Here is a 22872-nt window from a genome sequence, read left to right as displayed (position 1 = left end):
GCTCTTTGAACACCAGACTGTATGTTGAAAGCCACACTTAAATTTTTTACTAGCACTATATGTAACTCTTAAGGGAACGATCTGATACAGCCTATGACTACCTGAAGGGGGGGTTGTGAAGATAGCGAGGCCAAACTCTTCTCTGCAATGACACATGGTGTAACAAGGGGCGAAGTGAGGCTTGGGAGGTGCAGATTGGATACTAGGAAGGTAATGTGACATTGCAGCAGGTTTCCCAGAACAATTGTGGAGTCTCCAGCTTCAGGTGGGAGGTTGGACTAGAGGATCTCCAGAGATGTGTTCAAACCAACATTTCTAAAGTAATAATGAAGATTTTTAAGCTAAGTGAAAATTTTCAGTGGCAGGAAGGAAAGATCAGCAAAGGATGGATCTGTAACAGTAAAGAGGAAGAAACCTAATATAAAGCAATCGATATTTATATCTGTTTTTTTAGGTCTGGAGCTGTTGTGGATGCTTTTGTATATTTCACTTGCCATGTATCCAAAAGTGGGCCAAGGACAGCCTTTTCCTTGTGTCTTCTCCTTTGACAGATGATGATTTTGGAAAGAAAGATTATCCTTGGCCGTGGTAAGCCTTTCGTCGTACACTTACTAAGGGGCTTTTGTTGTGGAAAGCATGTGAACTGGAGTTACTTTAGAAAGGAACAGAACTTATAAATGAAAAACTATAAAAATAAATTTAGAAGACTTAGTTTTTTTTTTTTTTAATTTGAAACTTTCACTAATATAGTTTATTTAACAGTGGTATTAAAAAGCTGCTGCATCAAATTTTGTTTTAACTTGTGAATGTAGTAGGTTATTTCCTGTGTGTTCCAACTTCTAATATTTAGTTCTAAGTTGTTTTAAGTATTTGTATGTTTACTTTAAAATTGACACCAATTTTGAAATAGTAAGGTTCAGAGATTTCCAGCCTATGTATAAGACAAGGGTGTTGGCCAGTGTTACAGTTTTGTGTGAGATTGTATGAAGAAAAGATATTATGATTGCCAGAGTAATGAACCTTGCATTTTTTTAGTAGATTGAATTTGAAAGTTCAAGGAAGGTCAGGGTTGTGCAAGAGTCATTTGGTCTTATATTTACACACTAACTCTTATGTAGGAACTTCTAGCCATAGCTTTGAGACACCTGACCTTCTATCAAACTTGGTTGAAAGTACCTTGTGGTTTCAGAATCTCTGGTGTTACAGGATCTCAGGCATGCAGATTTGCTTAGGAAATGAGGTGAAAATTGCTGATGAGCAGTGTCGCAAGTCTTGTACAAGTTGACAGTGCCTGTTCAACTACAAACTAGTTTTGTTTTTAAACAATGTTTAAATATATACAGAGTTTTAAGGCAAATGATGTTTTATTTAATGTTTGACCACATGGTAAAAATTTTTTTAATCCCTTTATAAAAATGGTTTGTGTGTTATATAGTCAAATTGACATTTTATTTTGTGAGAAATGTAATAGCTAAGATGCTGAACTGATTTAATGAAACTCAGCTAAATTTTTAATTATGTGTAGTTTTAATAGCATCACTAAATATTGTTTTATGTAGCTTAAATCTCTACTGATAAAAAAATAACTTTTTATCTTGTTTGTATTGATTCCTTTTAAGATTAACTCCTTGTTAGTTTGATATTTGATGTAAAAATGTTATAGGTGCTTGCTATGCTAAATGTCTTTGTGTATGTTCTTAGAGAGGGAAGAAGGAAAGAGAGAGGACAATTTCTTAGGCATTCTAAGGAATATGTATTGTAAAAGTTGACATATAGCAAGACCTTTTGTATTGTGAATGTATTGATATTGGTTACTCTAGCTGTAAAAGTAGTTAATCAGTAGTCTCGGCAAACTGAAATGAGAACTTTCGCTCGCCCTACACCTTTTCTCTGTTTTAGTCCAAAATGTAGGTTTGAATACAAACGATCTGAAACTCCTACGAGGTATTACTGTTATTGTGGAAAAGTAGAGGATCCAGCACTGGACCCATGGCTGGTACCTCACTCCTGTGGTCAAGTATGCGAGAGGGAATTCAAACCTTCTTGTGGGCATAAATGTTTGCTGCTTTGTCATCCAGGTAAATCTGTTGTATCTCTTGATTATATTACTGGCATTTATGCAAGACTTAAAATCTGTTAACTGGATTTGGAATTCTCAGAATAAAACAATTACCAATTTAGACTGCGTTTTGTTAAACAGACAACAATAAGATACTCTTTTTCATTGTATGTAGGACCCTGTCCACCTTGCCCAAAGATGGTCACAACAACATGTTACTGTAAGAAAGCTAAGCCAGTGCCCCGAAGATGCAGTGCCAAGGAATGGTCGTGTCATCTGCCATGTGGACGAACATTGCCATGTGGACAACACACTTGTGAGAATCCTTGTCACTCAGGTAGGCTTGCCCCCTGAAATTTCAGGAGACTAGTTGTCTTGGAAAAGAACAATGCTTTTTAACAAATCGAGTTATATTTAAAAAACAAAATTCTAACTCCTGTTCCTCAATGTCACTTCACAATTATCTTTAGGAAATTGTAAGCCTTGTCCACGAGTCAGTAAACAGCAGTGCATTTGTGGAAGGCAAACAGCGGAAAGACTTTGTGCAAGTCCTCAGTGGCAGTGTGATCAGGTGAGTTGCATGATGGTGCACCACTTAGCTTATTTCTCATCTTAGAAAATTTGATTGTTTAGTGTATTGCAGGTTGAAAAACAAAAGAAATTATTTTAAGTTTAAAAAGTGCAAATAGCATAGGCATTAATATTTGAGGAAGGATCTATTTGGCAGCCTCATTTATTTCTGAAAATGGTTAACTTTTCACTGTTTTGAAATTGTGCTAGCTTAGGACAGTGAATTTGACCTTGTTTATTCTCTTCACTTTGTACTTCAGATTGAAATTTCAACTGTCATCTTCAGAAATGCATATGAAACACCAGCTTAGTAGATAAGTTTCATGCTTATTTACTTTCAGTGACTGTGAACAGAGTGAAAGCTTTCTAATTCATTCTTTGAAATGTATTTGTAGCTCATTCTTAGGACCAAGGTTATAGACTGATAGGCTGTAAAAATTCATAAAGCAGGGATTGGAGTGACAGGATTTTTCGTATTGGCAGGCTCTGCAAACATACCATTTGTTAATAAAATTGTTATGGTTAACTTTTGCTCAGAAAAAAGTTTAATCCCGTCTAGACATTTTCCACCTCTATTTTTTTCCCCTTGATTGGCTTTGTCTTGGTTTGTTATTTTATGTTACGTTCACTTGGAGTTTTCTGAGTTTTTCAGGTGTGTGGGAAAACTTTGCCTTGTGGTAATCACACATGTGAACAAGTTTGTCATGCTGGTCCCTGTGGAGACTGCCCTCGTTCTGGAAAGAGGTCCTGTCCATGTGAAAAATCAAGTAAGCCTCTTTTCTCTTTACCCCACTGCTCTGGAAAATGCTTGTTTGTGGTACGGCTTATGAAAATAATGGGAAAAAAAATGCACTCAGTTTAGGTTACTTCTGCAGCGCAGGCTCCACAAGAAGTTCTTGCAAACAGTGAACTGTGAAAGCTCATATGAACTCTTACTTAATTCTTTTAAAGGCTTATTTAGAAACAAGGATTTAATTGGCTATGTGGATAATTGAATAAATCTAGAGAAGCTTCTAAAAAATGAGAGGGAGTCAGGATATTCAAAATCGTGTCGTTTTAATGGAGGTTTTTTTTTTTGGGGTTTTTTTTTTTTTTTTTTTTTTTTTTTTTTTTGTCTCTCACCCTTTCCCTCATCCTCCAATTTTGCTTGTACTTTTTCCTCTTTTATAAAGAGTTTACCTTGCCCTGCACGGAAGATGTACCTACCTGTGGTGATAGTTGTGACAAAGTTCTAGAATGTGGCATCCATAAATGCTCACAGCGCTGTCATCGAGGTCCCTGTGAAATATGCAGACAGGTTGGTTTTACTGTAGTACATTCACATTTTGTTAAAATTTTGAAATGTTACGGTTGGAACAGTATATTGCTGAGAAGATGAAGTCATAAAGTCAACAACCTCCTGTTCAGAAAAAGCAATGTCTATTTCCTCAATTCAAATTAATAATTATACAAATTTAATAGGTGTCTTGGATAGCTTCACGGCAGTTGTCAGTTACTGAAGCAGGGATGAGTTTGTAGCTTTTCTTTTTTTAAACATCTTTGAAGATATACATCTAAATTTCCCTAAGTCTTCTAGCTTCATTGCAGTTGCTCTCTTATTATAGTGCATCTCCATTAGTGAAATGGAAGATGCTGTAGCATAACATTATTTGCTTGCTAATAAGAAAATACTTTGTTCTGCCTTGAATATATATGGAGCTTCTATGGTCTGGCCTGTAAAGCTGCTGCTCTGACAGCTATCAGCTCTCTTGTAGACCAGACTTGCTGCAGAGTCTATTGTAGAAGTAGTTAGCATGTGATAGATGGAATGAAGGTCAGATAAACCTACTCTCCTACTTAAATAATCTAGATACGTCATAGATGAATCCGCATTATCAATTTACTGTTCAAGAGGGGTTCTTTCTTTGTGTGAACTTGTCTTGCATATACTCGTGGGTAGAGTGCAGTACCCACTTTAGTGTTTTCCTTGATGTGTTTTCCCTCCTGGTGGGACCAAGGCTGAAATTAAGCAGTGAGGTGTCATCTGGAGTGCACTGCTTGTAATGTTGGCTGAAGTTTCTCCAGTAGTGACTGCTCTGTGCATACATGCTTACATGCCTAGGTTGGGCAGCTGGCATGAGCTTTATAACCCTTAAACAGGCAGTGTGGGTACAGCAAGTCAAAACTTTAGTCTTTTCTTTCAACTGCATCGAGTGCTAGATGTACCACAAAACTCTTCATTTACAATTTGGAGACAAAACACAGAAGAAGATAATCATGCTCAGAGTATGAAGTTGTATATTACCTGATGTGCTAGAACATTGTAATGTAATTGTCTTTTTACAGCTGGTAGAATATTTTTTTCACTCCTGTTGCATACACGTATGTGTCTTTGGGTTCTGTTTTTTTAAAGTATTTTACTTTTCTTTCCTACCTTGCTGTCCAGGAAGTTGAGAAACAGTGTCGTTGTGGAAAGCACACTAAACGCATGCCATGTCATAAGCCATATCTGTGTGAGACAAAGTGTACTAAAATTCGTGATTGCCAAAAGCACCAATGTAAGAGAAAGGTAAGTGTCTAAAGGTGATATGTTTCAAATCTATTGCTTATATAATCATAAGGCTCTGACTGTTATTCTTCTCTATCAATCTGTAATTCTCCTTCCTATTATAGTATAGGAGAAGTTTGTCTTCAGTGGCCCTTTTTAATTAATTTGCAATGTACAAGAATTCTTTGAGTATGTAATTCATCAAGAAAAACTTGGAAAGTTTTTGAAAAAGTCTAAAAACGTGGGCTTTAGCAACTTTACAGCTCCAAAAGGCAGTTTTTGCTTTCAAGTACTTGAGTGGTTACTGCTGCTTTATGCATTCTGCGGTAGTTTAAATCCATTTGTTTCCTTACTTTGTAGGAAGAGCTGAACATCTCCCTTAACTTTGTAAGCTACATACTCTTGACTTTGACAACATGCAGTCCACCACATTCCCTAATATCCATCACTGTGAGCAGTGGTGGTCTGAGAAATTAGGAGTCTGAGTTCCCTTTTCCTTCTCCTTTAAAGTGAAAGGGGAGGTTGATACCTTTCTCATCTGTCTTTTTAATTTGTTGATTAAATAAGACAAAATGTTAGTTCCATATTTTTAAGTTCCTTTTGAATTTACAAAGCTAAATGATGTTGCCTGTGATAAATTCAGTGGGGAAGTGGAGGAAAAAAACCCTAAAGTATGCAGGTTGCCCTTATTATGTTGATAGATTTAGATGTCAATAGTTGTTACTCCAGAATATATATATATTTTTTTTTTCTCACTTGGAAGTACTTTGAATGTCTGTTCAAAGGACTTGATACTTGAAGCTTGACTGTACGTGTTGACTTGGTACTTTATCTTCTTGCCAGAGATATTGAATGTGTTTTTCCTGCATTTTCTTCATCTTCTAGTCTCTCTGCCATTCCTTCTGTCTCACCCCTCTATGTCCCCAAAGAAAGTGCTGGTGAATTTTGCAGGTTACTGAAGTTTCAAAAAGCTGCTTTCTAGGCAAGATAGCTTTTGACTTTCAGTATGAATTTCATGTGTGACAGCCCACCTAAAGGTCATTGTAGTTTTGGTTCTTTCATGAAGTGAAATGTAACAACTTAATGATCAAAACAAGAATGTTAAAACTTAAGCTATGAAAGCAAAGCTTTCAATATAGATGGTGCTTTTATATATATACACACACGTGCATACATACATATATATATATATATAAAAATATATAAAATAACTATTAGTTTTATAATCTCATTAGAAAAAAATATTTAGAAGCAGTGGATTTGTGGCAGCAATGTAGTATATAAGCAAAAATAGAATGCAGAATGACTGTTAACCCTCAAAAATGTCCAGTAAATAGAGGTGAAAGATTTTGAATACAGTTATTGCTATAATAGCATTCAGGATCACAGAGTGATTGCTGCTGATTGTATTCAGAGTATGCAGCTGACATATTGGTAGATGCAGTAGAGTTTGTAAGAATAAGCTTAAACTGAGGAAAAAAATGCCTCTGTAGATGGCCACCTGAGATGCACAAAATGAAATTAAACAAGAATGGATGATAATCTTGGACTTCAGTTACAGAGCTTAATAGTAGCCCCCCCCCCCTTTTTTTTTTTTTTTTTTTTTTTTTTTTTTAAACCATGAAAGGAAATGAGTTATGCAAACTTACTGTTTCTCTCAGTCATCTTACTTGTTGAGGAGTGTGACAGTACAAATTCTTCTGGGAAAATAGGACAGAAAAAAAAAAAAAAGCACCATTCCTATTGCTGTCGACTCCCTTTTTTCCTCCTGGTGCTGCCTGCCTTCCCTCTTTCCAAACAAGGGAGAGCACATTTTCTGGAGGGGTCTTTGACTGAAAAAAGCAAAGGTGTGTAGCTGCTCTTTTGGTTTACAGAAGAACTGTCCTAGATAATTTCCACTATTAAAACAAAAAAAGGCTTCTGTAAGTAAGTTGCTTTGTTCTTTCTTTTCTGGAGTGTATAAATTGTTGCAGCCTCTTTTTCTGTCCTCCAGGAGAAGATGGATGAGATGCCGAACCTTAACTTTAAATGTAAAAGGCAGACACCCCTCATTCCACAGTGTAAGACGCAGGACATACCTCTTACAGAATCACATGCACAAATCAGCAAGTGATGAAACTAGATATTTTTGGCTTTTTGCTTCAGTTTTCAAAATAGATTGGATAAAATAATAAATCTACTGTAGTGAGAAGTCCTTAAATGGCACTAATTTCAAGAGAGAAGAAACTACTGAGTCATCTAATGTAAAAGTCTATGAATGGAGTTAATATTGCAGCTGTCTTAATAGGGCTTTCTTTGGACTTTCCTGTGTTTTTGAGGAGGTGGTTACTAAATATTACAATGTGAAGTATGGTAGGATTTTCACTTTTTAGGCTGATTTCTGTGGTAGAATGTGATCCATATGTATTCAGACACAGAATTAATACTTCATTATGTATACGGGTTAGAGCTGTATTTTAAAAGTTGCCTGCCATGTATAAATTAAGACATTCTGAAAGTTGGACGACTTACCACAGAAATGCATTAAAAGTATTTTTTTATTCTCAGATATTTTTATGTATTATTCTTATTACAATTAATTTGATGTGGAAAGACAGCAATAGAAACACAAACTTGACATCTTAACTTATGCCAAAAAAAAATCCACGTTTTTCTTCATTACCGTTCTTTCTAATATAGCTTGGAAGGAGGATGTGTTTCAAGTTACTGGAAAAGACAGGCTTCTTCCCTGACTTGCGACTCACCAACTTCTTGTTCTGAGCTGTGTTCTGAACAGAATCTATGTTTTAACATGTTACTGCTTTATATAAGAACAGAGAGCAGATCACTGTTCCTAAAATCATCTGACCTCTACTACAAATGTACAAGATGTAAAAAGTGTTCAGCAATATTTTTGTGCTGAGGCAAGTGTAGTACAAAACTGGAAGAAGTTGCAGAGTAATGGGAGCAATTGATAGAAATACTATATGTAATCTTATATCTTAATCTGAAATGATTTCAGGTTAATTCAAGCATTCTTCTTAATGCTTTTATGTTTTTTTGGAAGCTCTGCTTTTTTGTGTATTGAAGAAATGCTATCATTTACGTGCTTTTTCATATTTTGTTTGTGGGTTTTTTAAAACAACTTTACAGATGGCCTGGTTCTGGTGTGAATTTGAGGAAGTTTGACTAAATTGCATGAATAAAAGTTTAAGAACTATTTGAAAAAAATAGAAGAAGGCAAACTCATGCCAGAAATGCCTACATTTTTCAGTTAAATGAATTTATTTTTATTTATTTATTTATTTTAAATAGTGCTGTTCTGGAAACTGTCCGCCTTGTGATCAAGTCTGTGGGCGGACTCTAGGCTGCAGAAATCACAAATGTCCTTCTGGCTGCCACAGAGGTAAGAGTAGGCAGAAAGTTCCTGATAATGACTGAATATTGTTGGGGTGTGGATGGATGTTTATATTTTTGCCAGGCTTAGTGCCTGTATGACCGAATGTGGTGCTTAATGAAGTCTCTTCCTCTAGATTTGGGTATTTGTGGGGGAACAGGGTGTTTGAAGGATTTCTAAAGTGCTGGTTAGAGCCTAAGGGCTTATGTATTAAAAACTAAACATAGATTTTTACCTGGTAATTTTCCTTGGCAGCATTCTGCTGAAAATGCCTCATTGCCTTTCAGACTGCTTAATTTAAAATCTGTAGCTTGACTTCTCTCTAAATAATTGTTTGTTCAATATACACCACAAAATGTTCACAAAAGTACAGAAGTGGCTTTTAAAAATCTTAAAATAGTGTGTTATGCTAGTGGGCTTATAAACTGAAAGATGTTGGAATTTGAATATATGTTAATATCTTACAGGTAACAATGAGAAAATTTCTTACTGACTATACAAAGGATAACAAGAAAAAGTTTACTGCAGCAACCAGTGACCTTGGTTAAAAAGGAAAGAAGCTGAAAATGATCAAAATAACTTGGTAGCTTTTATCCTGGCCAGTTGCTTTGGTATTCACTTGGTAGGGGATTAAGCTGCAATGATGGAAGAATTTGCTGTCCTCAGCAATTTTCCCTTCAAAAGCTACTGTCCTGCTGAAATGGTAGCTGAACAGGCTGTGTAATTTATTTTAATATTCTTAATTGTGAACTGCAGCAGTTCAGGCAATGATTCACAAGTTGTTCAGACAACCTTGCTGTTGAGGTGGAGCTGTCCTAGCAGACAGGGCAGGTGGACATGGTAGTTGTCCCAGATAACCTTCTACTAAGTCTGTCACCACAACTAGTGATTCATTTTTTGTTAATTATTTGTGCCCCTTTTCTTCACCATCCCTACACAAATCCTAGGAATACAAATTTTTTGTATTCTCAGAAGAAAATTATTAACATTGGTTTTCCAATATTAGTTTGTGGTGTTTTGTAATTAAATCACAGAATAGAATTTTTGTTAGAAAAACATTTTTTTAAAATCTGTAAGAAGCTAATGCTGCATAATAGGATAAACTTTTAATAACTGGCTTTTATTTGATAGTGGTTGCATCTTATAGTTGACTAAAAGTGACATTAATAGTTTCCACTGAGTAATGGCAATGTAAAACTAATAAAACAATGCTGACTTTGAAAATTTAAGCATCAAATATATACGTTTAAAATTGTATGTATGCAACTTATCAAAACAGTACAGTTGTCAATTTTTAAATACTAACTTTTGCCAGAAGTTATGTCTAATGATGCTAATAACTGGTATCAGAAATTCTGAAAAGATAACTTCTGTGTGCATTGGCAAATTGTAATTGAATGAATTTTGTAATAGCTTCTTGTTAAAATGTTTGAAAACATTTTTCGTGAAGACAAGAAGACACTGATTTTTGACCTCAGAATATTTATGTTGATGCAGTCTTCTTTTCTCCCCTGCCTCACCTCTTTTTGTAGCTACTTAAAGTTCTGAGTAATTACTATCTCTTCAGTATATAATACTGTACCAGATTACTTTGTAGTTAGTCAATACCCCTCGGTGACCACTAATTTCAAAGGAAATAGTATGCTTCCCAAAAAAGAACCTGCCAGATCAGGTCCTTTGAAGGTCCTTCTGTTCTCAGAATTTTTAGAGTTTGCTGATACTAAGTACTTTGCCTTTAGCAGTGGTCCCTGAGAAAAGGTGACCTAATCTAATCTGGTTTTGATGTGAATTTATGTACCTTTGTATGTGAAGTGCCTGCTTGCTGGCTGAAGTTTAGAATGTGTTGCCAGGGGACAGGAATATTTTGTACTCCTACTGTAGTACGTTATAGCTATTGATTTGAGAACAGTATACTTTCAGCCTAACTTCAGGCTAATATGTGATCTATCCTTCCATCTTTCTAAGGAGGTAGAAAGTTGTCTTCATTAATATGATGTTTAAGTAAATTGTACATATCTTTGCCACTTTGGGCAGCGTAACTTTAGACCTTCAATTTATGAGCATAGCTATTAATCTCTCCTGCTTGATATATTACAATTTAATTTACTTTGCAATATGAAATTGTATGCTTCTATCCTTTTTTCTTCAGCAGCTTTTTGTCATTGAGAGATCTGATTCTTGGAGTGTTGACTCTTGGATCCTGTTAAGAAGTCAGAATTGTTTAAAAAAATGTACTGTCAATAACACTTTCAACGCATAGCTTTCTTTAAAGTTTCAGAATGCAACATGATTAGTAAGCCAAAATCCCAAGTCTAAATTTTATTTTTTAAAGAATAGATATACTTACTATTCATTACTTAATACTAAAACATAGCAGCTGGCTAGTAAGAAGTAGTGTGGGGGAGCTACAGATTAAAATAAGTGTTTTACTGTTCTTAATATATTTTTAATGTATCAGGTTACTAGCATGAATAACTTTAAAAATGAGGAGGATCTATTTGAAAAAGATGTTATTAATTATACAGATAAGATTAGAGATTGTGTGATATTAGGGAAAGGTTTATATCACAGAAATCTGCCAAATAGCATCTTGCTAGTTTTCTAATATGCCTTTTTCTTTTGAAAATTGATGAAAGATCATAATGTCTTCAATGTTGAATATGAATGAAATACAATGATACTGATGTATTATGTGGTCCTAAAGAGTGAATTTTAATATTGCTGGCTTATCTTTTTAAAATATGTAGGTGAAACAGTTTCTAACTTGAATAGCAGTTGCACAACTGTAACATGAGATTATTAGTACTACTGTTTTAGAATGGTGAAGCTAAACAGAAATTATCAAGTAACAGTTTGTTATTTAGATGAAACAGAATATATAAATTATACCATATGCTTTGAGTATTCAGTTATGGTGGTTACTGTTTTTATAGTCACTTATTCAGATGATCACTTTGTTAATATATTTATTTCAGGTAGTTGTTATCCATGTCCAGAGACTGTAGATGTGAAGTGCAACTGTGGAAAAACTGTCATTAAAGTGCCCTGTGGCAGAGAGCGTACCACCAAGCCTCCCAAATGCAAACAACTGTGCAGGTCAGTATGGAAAATGGGTGGATTTCTAGTTCTTTAATGGAGTTTAGGTGTCCTTAAGGAAGTAGTAAAATATAACTGTTTAAAAGACAAAAATTACTTCTCTTGTGTGATACAGGTATTACTTCCCTAAGTTGTCTCCATTCTGGACTATGAAGATGGAGTTAGCAACAATCCTTGCTGCTGTCGAGGGGGCAGTTCTGTCCTATCAGCCACTTTTAGCTCTGCAGTCCCCCTCTGTCCTTTGAGTCAGCTCAGTCAGCAGTACTTTTTTGAAGTACCTCCACAAGACAGTTTAGCTAGAAAACTAGACTAGCAAAAACTAAAGAGTTTTTTTTTTTTATTTAGGGAATAGTTTATTGTGGGAGTGTAGCAAGATTAATTAGCCCACAGTAGGGGTTGGAATAAAACACCTGTTTGACTCTGCAAGTCCAGCTTTGATTTAATTTCATTTAGAGCTAATACATAATTTGGTGATATTAACCACTGCTAGAGGTGAAAGCTGAACTTAGTATTTTAAAAAATAACTGATTATTTGATTGTTTGTATTTTGAGCACAATTGTCCAGTGATTGTAATTTTGCATTTCATGCTGCCGTATGGATTCATTCATGGATTTTACTTCAGTCGACCACCTACCTGTCACCACCCTACCCAGGAGAAACACTACTGTCACTTTGGTCGATGTCCTCCATGTTGTCAGGCCTGCCAGAAAACGTTAACGTGTGGTCATTTGTGCCCTGTTTCTTGCCATGATGAAGCACTTGTGAAGCAGACTGGCTTGGTAAGGATATAGTGAGAAATGATCTGTTGTTTGTGTTCTGAAGAGTAAAAAACAGTTTTTTAATGTTACGTTGGAATTCAGCTTCTCGAATTCAGAGTAAATGAATAGTTAAGCATAGGTGTGTGTATACTACTACCTGAGAAACAAAATGGTTCTAGCTGATACGTTGCAGTCTAATCTATTTTGTACAATGTATTCTATGAAACTTTCAGCAGTTATAATTACTCAAGAAATGATGTGTTGGTTAGAGTTTTATTAATGTTTGATTTCAAATTGTTTTTGAACATAGCAAAAAGTAAAGATTAAATTGTAATTCAGATACTCTCTAAACTATCTGTTTGTTAGTTAGAAGTGAGAAATTGTTTGGAATGTTTAAACATGGAGCATGTGTGTATTGAATGAGAGTAATTTCATTTGTTTAGGAAATGATATATTAAAATGTTTTTAGCTCTGTTAAATACTTTTATTTTGCTATTTTTTTACTTGGCTTTTTTCTTAATTTAAATTATAAGACTGTAGGTCTTAATTTTCCTATTCTTAGCCATATCAGAAATGAAGTTATAATTCTGAGGTTCTTTAGTGATATTACAATTAGTAGAAGAAATTAATTACTGAAAAGTGGATTTCTTGAACTGAGATCTTTCTAGATGATACGGATATTTGTAGTTGAGAGGATGATTGTGTTTTACTCAATTGGTGGTGTACTTCGCTCCCAGCATCAGCCTGCAGGCCCTTGGGAACAGCCATCTGAACCAGCTTTTATTCAAACTGCATTACCGTGCCCTCCCTGTCAAGTTCCTATATCAGTGTAAGTATTAGGGGGGGCGAAAAAAAGAAAATTGATATAGAAAGAGATTCCCTGTCGTTTTAGGGATGTATATGGAAAATACTGTGTTCTCTTCAGATACAGTGGGCATATGTGAACACCATTCTCAGAAAACTGGGAGCATTACTCTCTGCTTAATAGACATTTTATTAAGGTGTGGTCCTTGTTTAAAAGGACAGATAGTATAAGTAAAGAGTGGTTATTTCTAAGACACATTGTGCACAGATTTTACCTTAAAAGTATCAAGGTTGCAAAGGCAGCCATTGTAATTTGATTATCTTCAGTGACATGATTATATATTTTTTTCATATAGCTTCTGTCTTGTTTAATTTGAGACTGTAATTATAGATTAACAAATTGCTGTTTTGTTTCTCAGTTTTTCAGTGCATTGGCCTTGCATCTGATTTACTAATACAGTAACTTATTAATGGATATCCCTCATCCTAACTACCTGCTTCTCCTTCCTATTCTAGACTTGTCTGGAAGGTTCTGCTTCTTGAGTAGAGCTTAATGAAAGCCTAATGTGGCCAGGCTGAGGATGTAGGGAAAAATTAGGGTTTTTTCTTTATTCTTTTTTTCCCACCTTTCTTTTTCTATTTGGCAGTGTTTTTGTTTACATTGTGGAATTAGGACTCCAAATTCAAACCTTACTCTGAAAAGAAATACTGCTTAATGTGGGTTTCTGTACTGGAGTCACTTACTGTTTCAAATTCTGCATGGTTCATAGACATTACTGTCTTTTTGTTTTTAAACATTCCTCTTTAATGAGGGAGTATTATATCCTCATTTTATAAAAAGAGAAAAGGAGACAGAGGAAGAGGATCAAAAGTATCCGAAGCAAGCTGCTTGCTTAAATATGTTTAGAACTTGATTTCTCAGGGTTTGTGCTATAGTGTATTGTGCTTCTTATGTACAAAACTATAGCGGTTCAGTATTTCTAATATTTGGGCTCAGAGTTTAAAGCCAGAGTCTCAAAGAAGAATGTGTAGTTAGCGGGTACTTATGAATAGTCTGCTTTCAATGTTTGAGTAAGGAGTTTGTCTCATCCAGGCGTTCAGCAGAGGTTGTATTAACATTATGTGTTCTGTAGGACATGTCTCACGGTTTCTCTACAATTCCTACCTTGGAATCAACTGCTTCAGTCTACAGCCTCCTCCTCAAATGAAGTCAGTCTGCTAAGTGAGAAAGAAACCAAACTATAGAAACTGTATTTAATTTTCTGATTAGAGGTAGCATCTTTACATTTTTATAGATGGTACCATTGATGGAATGTAGCTTCTGCTCTCCCCAATCCCAGTGAGGTTTTGGAACTTTTTTTGAATATAAGAGGTCAGATATTTGGAATGAAGGATATATTTTTTTTTTTTTAATTAGGAATAGGAACAGTGTAACGAATAGTGAACAGTGTATGGGAAAATTCTTAGTGACTTGGATCTAGGCATACATGTGTAGAAATGGACAATATAGTGGAATGATATTTGCATCTGTTTCTATGAAGAGTTAGAAGGGAATTTGTGGAAAATTATTGCTTCATTAATTTCTTAGACTCATTCAGGCTGGAAGGTATTTTGGGAGGGAGGAGGATGTTGCCTCTGAACTTTGAGGTCCTGTCAGCCAATTTTCGCAGCCTTTTTAGGTCCCTCTGATTGGCAGCCCCATCCTCGATTCGTATCAACTGCACCCTGCTTTTGTCTGCAAAATTGATGCATTTTGTCCCTTTTGGAAGAAAAAAGTCTTCTTTAGGTAACTGGTCTCCAAATAGGTTACAAACAATTAACTGCTACCATTTGAGTGCCTTGATCCTGCCAGTTTTTCATGCATCTAGTAGTTCGTACATAGAGACCATTACAGCTTGAACGCAAGGATGCTGTGGTGGACCCCGTTGAAAGCCTTGCTGCTGTGAAGGTAGATGACATGCAGTGCTTTCCCTCTCTTCCACAGATTTAGTTCACCACAGGAAACTGGATTCTTTAAGTGGTATTTGCACATGGTAAATCCATGCTGGCTATTCTTAATCATCCTTTTGATACTTCAATTAACATATTAATAACAGGCTGTGTAAATAGATCTTACCTGTGTATGTATGCCCAAAGCTTTCAGTCTTTGGGTGTAGCTCAAATAGTAGCTGACGCGTAGTGGTCTGAGTAGATGTTCAACCTTAGTAAGGAATTATCTTAGTAGTAGTAGTAGTTATAAAATGTGTTATTATAGGCATATTAAATTGCATTTTCCCTTCTAGTAGAACAGCATTGTACTACAAAGGAGTGCAGAGGTCTTAAAAGCCAAATTAACTGTTTACTATTTTATACTGTAGATGGTCTTCTGATAATTGAGTTGTGTAGAGCCCAGAATAGACCCCCATGCCACATCTTTTTTTTATTATTAGTAGGTGAAAGACTAGTTATTCTTGCTAATTACCTGTTGTCCTAAAGAGCATCTGTAGCTATTGGTAGCTGCTTTGGGTTAGAGAAGGTATTGAGGAAGCTGATTTCTTTCTTTATACTGTCTATAATCTTTAGGAGATGATTTACAGCTATTTTAGCTTGAATATTAATGATTTTATTCTCTCCTATAAGACTTAAGTAGAAAGGTCAAAAATTTGGAAAGATGACAGAGATAGGAAACTAGAGGTAGAAAGAAAAAAGATACTTGTCAAAATAAATTGAGGAAAAGACTAATTTAATTTTTATGGAGACTAATGTTTGAATGAGTTGCTGTCCAGTGCCTTCATAATTCTGATCAGTGTGCAGTTTTTCTTCCCTAGACATAGCAGATCATTCTAAAAGAGATGGAATTGTAAACATAAGAGTAGACTAATTACATAGTTCTCTGAAATAAATGTAAAGCATGGAGTAATTATACTAGTAGAGCCAAAAGGGAATGTATTTGGAAGCAATTCAGGTAATTTTCTAAAACCAAAATTATTTATTCCTTTATACCACCTTGATGAATCTGCGCATGAAACTTGATTCTGGGATTGTTGCCATAAAATACAGTAATCCAAACAGCTGTTTAAAAAGAGAAGGCACTGACCTTCATAGATAACTTTCTCTTAACTCATGAACTGTTGTGCTGCAAAAGCAGACTGGATATGGACCTGCCTTTTTAGCTGCACGTGATGCCTGGACTAGCCTCGCTTATACGTTATATTAAAAAATTGCATTATTTTCTTGAAAGGCACTGTCACTGCTTTAAGTTCCTTAGAGATGAATGTCTTTCTAAGTCTGTTTTTTCTCTTTAACAGGGAGTGTCTTGGACAGCATGAGGTGAGTCATACAAATGGACTTTTTAAATGGAATATGAAATCTATCTTTGTCAGTCTGCAAAAAGATATTAGTAAAGCATTATATGGCTTTTCTGCATTTTAAAACTAATGAAGTACCTTTTCACAAGGGCTTACATATAGAAAGTATTTTAGTACCTTATTAAAGAATACATAAGCACTTGGCCTGTTAGACTACTTATTCAAAAATTTAAACTCATGATTTGTGAAGCTGTTTGTGTAGCTTTGCATAATTGGTTATTTGAGGTTTAAATTGATGAGGTCTTTTTTCATTGCTTGCGTATTTTCATTATTTACCATACTTCTGGCTTTTTCCTACTCTATAGCTGTTTTTCTTCCTCTATACCCTTTCTTCACTTTTCCTAATTGCCTTTTTTTTTTTTTTTTTTTTTTTTTTTTTTTTTTTTTAAATTAGGAATAGGAACAGTGTAAGGGATAGTGAACAATATACAGGAAAAATCTTAGTGACCTGGATCTAGGCATACATGTGTGGTTTTTTAAAGGCAGTATAGTGGACTCTTCTTCAGTGCTACTTGTTAACTTTTCTTCTGGCATGCAACATTCTACAACCTGAAAGAAAGCATCTACCTATTTTGGCTTGCTTAGAAGAAAATGCAATTGATATCTGAAGGCTAAAAAACTACTACTGCTGTCTAGAATTTTTCATGAGCTTAAAATGGAATTAGATTTGTTGATTGGTACCTTTTTTAAAAAAATCTTTTAATTTGTGTTGTAAATCTTTTTTTATAAAGTGAACCTGTATTTTGGTATTGCAGGTATATAATAAAGTTTATACACCAACAGTGTTTCCTGTCAATACATTTTTGCAATACATTTGTTGATCCAAGTAGACTCTGATTATGACTTCCATAGAGCTAGTTTGCACGTTGTCAATTGCTGAAGAAAAAGGTGTTGTGGAAAATGAATGAGAAGAACTTTTTTGTTGCTGTTGTTGGAACAGTTTTTTGTTTTCCGCAGTAAAATTTGTAGGTTCCTGAAATAATGTTTTTATTTTGAGCCAGTGACATCTTTTGTGATAGGGTGAGATTTGATAAGTCATTTCTTTAATGAATTTATGTATAAACAAGCTCTAAGCTTTGTTTAATTGACCCAGTGTAGCTTCCTGTGGGCAATGTAAGTGGTTTTGGTACTGTTCAGTGTGAGGTTTATGGATATAAACCCCCATAATACAAGACAGTATGGATCAACTTATTCGAAAAAAATAGTTAAAATTACTACATATTTGTAACTGCTTATTATAGAATAGTTTTAAAAATTTCTTCTTGGTTGCCTAACAATCTTAATTGGCCAGTCAATGGATTTGGGTCATGTTTTCTTTATAGGTTCATGTAGAAACTAAAAAGTAATCCCAGTGAACCTGATGTTAATGACTTGCATTTGTTTGTGCTATTTGATATTCTGGACTAAACTTTTCTTCCGTGAGCCAGCAAAATGCAGTACTTTCTTCCTGCTCTTGATTAGCAGTCTCCGGAGTGGAATTAAGTGTCCTAATACTTGAAGCCTTAATGGCAATAGAAGGGGAAAAAGTGCTTTTTTGGGGGGGAAGTGGCGGGGGGGAGGAGGGATTGTATGTCTGTGTGTGTATGTGCCTACATGCATGTGTTGGTGAGGGGGTGTTTACAGTGTAGTCCGTTCCATTATATGCATTTTCACATTATTCTGAGAAGATTGGGGGGGAGAAAAAGTCTGGGCTCAGTGTTCTGCTGCTGCCTTGACTTTATGGTTAGTCTTATCTCAGACTAATTTACCCTTGTTTGCAAGAGAAAAACTTGCATATTTTTATGAACACTTGCCCTCCTATACTAGTTTCCAGCTCCTAAACTGAGGTTTGCTGGGGAGTGTGAATATTTCACAGGTGAGTAAAGTAGCAATTTTCTCAAGTTTCTGCTACAGAGGGGCTTATTGCTCTACTGTGTTATTACTTATGTCGGACAGCTGTTTTGCATAATGTAGCAGGTATAAAAGAAATAAGCTAGGAATGAAACGAGTTATAAGGACTTTGTGCTTTACCAAGATGTCTGCAGAAAATGAGTAGAAGAAAGATAGTGAAAATAATGAGATTAGCAATTGGATTCTGTTACCATCGTAAGTGGACTTCTTGTCTTTACATTTTTACTTGGACTATAATTTTGATTAGTGTAGGTGTTTAATACTGATAAAGAGGTTTTTTGTTTTTTAATTTCAATTTGGCCCTTTTAAAAGTATTTTAAGGGATTGATTTAGTTCTAGCACTTAAATGTCTACATACTCAGAATAAGCAATCCATCACTGGAGAGAGCAGACTATTTTTCAGATAATTGTATCAAATCTGAGTTCAGTGGAAAAATGATTCTATGTGATATTTAACTTAAAATGAGATTTCCTTTAGCTACAGTGTGCGTTCTTTTCTTAAATAACTTTATAAATTTTTTCGATGTTTTTACATATATCTAAAGTCAATAACTTTGTTCTTATATTTAGTGTATAAATATATTTTGGATAGGATATTTTACTTATTTGTGATATTTAATTCTTTTGTGGTTTTAATTTTCATTTTTCAGATTTTTATTCAGATACAAGTTTTTAATTAGTTTCGTTAAGTGTTACTGGAAGGGAGATGTTTGCTTTTGGCTTTAGCTTTCATTTCTACAGTGAGTGTTTTGAATATCTTTGATACTCATGATCTTTGATTATAGTCAGTCTCATCATTTTTCTCAGGCAGATGGAACTTTTTTCTTGTTCTTGATCTATTTTTGTAAAAAGCTAATGTTATTCTAACTTTTGTTTTCTGTGTGCCAATGCAGTTGGCATGTTCTTTTGCTGTAATTTTTGTTATGTGTAAAGGCTATAGCAATAGAAGTGTCATAAACAGAACTGAATGGCTTTGCTTGTCTGTTTTTTTTGTCCTTTTTAGCTGTTCTTCAATTTTTTAGAATGAAGAGCATTATTATGCCTGAAGGTAAAACTATGTAAAACTTGATCAGAATAATCTCTATGACTATATAGCTTATGAATATTTTAAAAACTTCCTTGCCATACTATATTTTTTTTTCTTATTTCAACTGTTACTCAACAGATGATACGTTTACCAAATGCTGAATGCGTTTACATAGCTTCTGAAAGTTATCTTACCCCCCTCTCCCTTTTTTTTTTTTCCTTGCCATTATCCTGCGGAATGCCTATGGCCAGAAAATCATGCCTTTTTACTTTATTTTTCCATTCAGCTTTCAAAAATTACTTTTAGTTCTTACCTGCTTTGTTTAATCTTCAGCTCATGAGCCTGCAGGAGTGTGTGTGGTTTTCTTTGATGCTCATCTTTGTGACAGTAGTAGCAACTTGTACTTAGTCATTGCAGAAATGTTTTCCAACCATAGAAAACAAAACTTCCTCTACCTTGTTCTTTTGATTTCTTACGAACAGCCATGCAGAATGACTAGTGTCAAGAAAAGGCAATAACATTCAGAAAATGGAAAGTAGATTTAAATGAGTTAAAATTCTGTTTTTTCACTACAATGGCATTGAGTCCAAAACACTCTCTCTTATTATATTGCACTTGGGACTTAAATCTCAAGAGAGGGACTCCCCATGGGAATAAAAATCATTGCCTTAATTTACTGTTGCTACCTGAGCCACAGCAAAACTGACAGACCTAAAAATTGGAGTAGAAATGGAGGAGCATGGGAAGGCAGAGAAGTGGGCAGTGGCAGGTTTAAATGTGTAGTACACCTTTTCTTTCCCCCTTCACCTTGCAATGGCCTTTGACTACTTGTCTTAATGCTGGGCTGAAGTTGTGACTCTTAAGACTGGAGGAGGATAGAATGTGATGGATATTAGGAATGATAAAAGCTGTGTATATGTGTGTGTGCACGCGTGCATACACATATTTGGTATAGCACTTCTCTGCTTGGGACCCTCTTTTTTATTATTTTTGTTAGACCTGTCATTGGCTTTTGCTCATTTGGGTCAATGGAAGCACAAGTCACTAGAGACGGAGTTGTGGGATGTTTGCAGGTAGGAGTGTGTACCAGGTACTAGTGTTTTAACCAGCAGAACAAACTTCAGTTTCGGCGTAGAGATCTGAGAGTAGTTGGACACCATAATATTAGGGTTTTCTCCTGTGTATCTTCTCCATGCTTGCTGTCCAACCTGCTGTGCAAATTCCTCCTGTTTACAGAGTCTTTGTGAGTTGAGATGACAAGAGAAAGAATTAAGATGTTTTTTGTGAATGAATGGAGTTTTACAATGAGTTGATGCAGTCCCTTGCAAAGTAGGTCCAGAAAATGCTTCTAAGGCAAGTGGATTCGGATCCTACTTTGTATAGTTTTACTTTATAATTCAGAGAAACATTTTCATAGTGCTAAAGGGAGAATTTACCTCACTCTGATCTGTGTGGTTCCATCTTTTCTTCTCTGCTTCAGTTCCAGTGCTTACTTGGCTATATGTCCAGTCAACTTGCAAATCTAGCAAAAGAAAAGGAGCTTTTTAATTTCTTTTCTACCATTTCCTTTCATTGAATTGACTTGCTCTTAAGACAGATGTGTGCTAGAACTTGTTTGAAGTAAGCGGGTAGGAGTGTGCTGTTGGAAAGAAGTGGGAGGGGTACAGTGTCAAGCTGCTCAGTCAGCTTAAGCTGTAACATAAAATCAGACCTTTAGTCCAGCCCAAATACGTTATGTCACACTATCGTATAGTAACTGTACAAGTAGTTTTTGTTGTTCTCCACGGAGTGATTGTTATGTTAAAAACAAACAAACAAACAAAAAAAACCTCACATAAAACAGTGTTTTGGCAGCATCACAGAAACTAAATTTTTCATGTGAATGTTATATGGTGATTAGAAAATGGGAACCGTGAATTCCCACTGTACTTGGGGTGCAGGGGATACTTGCACTGTTGAACTCTAGGAAAGTCATAGAGTTAACCAAGCTAGGAGCCTACACTCCATTTCAGTGCTAATGAAAATTGAAAGTTCCTAAATTGATACTCTGAGTTGTGCTATAAAGCTCTGTTAACTGGAGTGTTAACCTCAAACTAGACAGTAAAATAGCTTATAAGGGATTAAGATCTTAATCCTATTGCAGTACTGTTTTTCTTCCCCTCCGCGCTCCTGGGAGATACTTGATATAGTCAATGTTTATTTTTCAGATTCTGGCTTGCAAGCTGTTTTCCCTTTGAAAGTTTTTAGTGCTTAATTTTAGAGTTGTAAGATACTTTGTTTGTATGATAACCATAGCAACTTTGTGTGAAACCAGACTGTAACCTGCTTCTGTAATATATGTGAAGCACCTTGAGAATCTTTAATGGAAGGCACAAGTGAAATTCAGAGAGTTGGACAAACTCACACTAAGAGCTTTGAGAATGTAGTAGCTTGGTGCCTCCCCCCTATTTTTTTTAAACATACCGTGAAAGTCAGACAGCTTGTTTAATTAATAAAGCAGGCTTTCCTACCTGATATACCACAGTGTAAAACAAATGTGTGGTCATGATGGAATGGGAACCTGAAGTCTAGTAAAATCAGATGGACTTTGAATGGATATTTTTTCTTTAAATTGGCAAAGATACTCAGGAATCAAAATTTCTGTGATGATGCTGTACATTATAGATGATTTTTTTTTATTTATTTACTTTAGGTTAGCCCACTACCATGTCATTCTGCAGGTCCCTACTCATGTAAAAGACTTTGTGGGCGACTTCTTGATTGTCGGAATCACACCTGTATGAAAGAATGTCATTATGTTACTAAAATCAACAGTAATGCAGATGGAAAGAAGGTAAGCTGATTTTCTTTTTGTTGATTGTTTTTGGGTATATTAAAAACTGTCTTTTCAGTTATTTACAACTTTAACTGGAGAACAAAGAATTTGCAGCTGGGGCGCGCAGGATCTAGTTCAGATTCCACCGGGAGACTTGCATGGGTTCTGTTTGCATTGACGTTGTGACTTTCAGCTAGTCTGTAGTTGTGGACTATAAAAGTGGAACAACTGTATGTATTTTATAAATGCTATATCCTTTTATGTTATGTTAATATAATATTTCATTACTTCACTTTCAGCAAAACCTTATTTAACACTGCTGACAAGCTTCTCTTAGAGCTACTTTTCGTAACTGTCTAATTACATGGCCTACTGATAAGTTCTTGAGAAAAATGTAGTCTTTTATTTAATCACGTACATTCATCTATGTACAAATGCATCTGAAGTCTACCAGAGAAACTGTTTACTGATGAGACCTGTATGTGGGTTGAAGAGGCCAGCAAGTTTTTAAGGAGAAGCACTGGAAAAGTTCCAGAACAGATGAGGACTTTTTAAAGCACTAGGGCTGCATATTCATGTTTATCAATGTCTGTACTAGAAAC

General features: G+C 35.3%; 1 protein-coding gene across 3 annotated transcripts in view; it reads left to right on the top strand.

Moving 5' to 3' along the window:
- The window catches only part of NFXL1 (nuclear transcription factor, X-box binding like 1), a 49129-nt gene that overhangs the window by 3458 nt on the left and 22799 nt on the right, over nt 1-22872 (top strand). For all 3 annotated transcript variants that reach the window (XM_062575524.1, XM_062575523.1, XM_062575525.1), the window contains exons 4-16: nt 455-588; nt 1900-2078; nt 2235-2396; nt 2530-2630; nt 3282-3396; nt 3802-3926; nt 5055-5177; nt 8451-8541; nt 11508-11628; nt 12252-12408; nt 13125-13216; nt 16479-16500; nt 22148-22288. In XM_062575524.1, the coding sequence (XP_062431508.1) occupies nt 455-588; nt 1900-2078; nt 2235-2396; nt 2530-2630; nt 3282-3396; nt 3802-3926; nt 5055-5177; nt 8451-8541; nt 11508-11628; nt 12252-12408; nt 13125-13216; nt 16479-16500; nt 22148-22288 (1563 nt within the window). The remainder of the gene's footprint in view (nt 1-454; nt 589-1899; nt 2079-2234; nt 2397-2529; nt 2631-3281; nt 3397-3801; nt 3927-5054; nt 5178-8450; nt 8542-11507; nt 11629-12251; nt 12409-13124; nt 13217-16478; nt 16501-22147; nt 22289-22872) is intronic.

This window comes from Rhea pennata, chromosome 4, assembly GCF_028389875.1.
Source record: "Rhea pennata isolate bPtePen1 chromosome 4, bPtePen1.pri, whole genome shotgun sequence".
NCBI classification, from domain to species: Eukaryota; Metazoa; Chordata; class Aves; order Rheiformes; family Rheidae; genus Rhea; species Rhea pennata.
The sequence above is the reverse complement of the archived record's forward strand: the minus strand, read 5'-3'. Positions and strand labels throughout refer to the sequence as shown.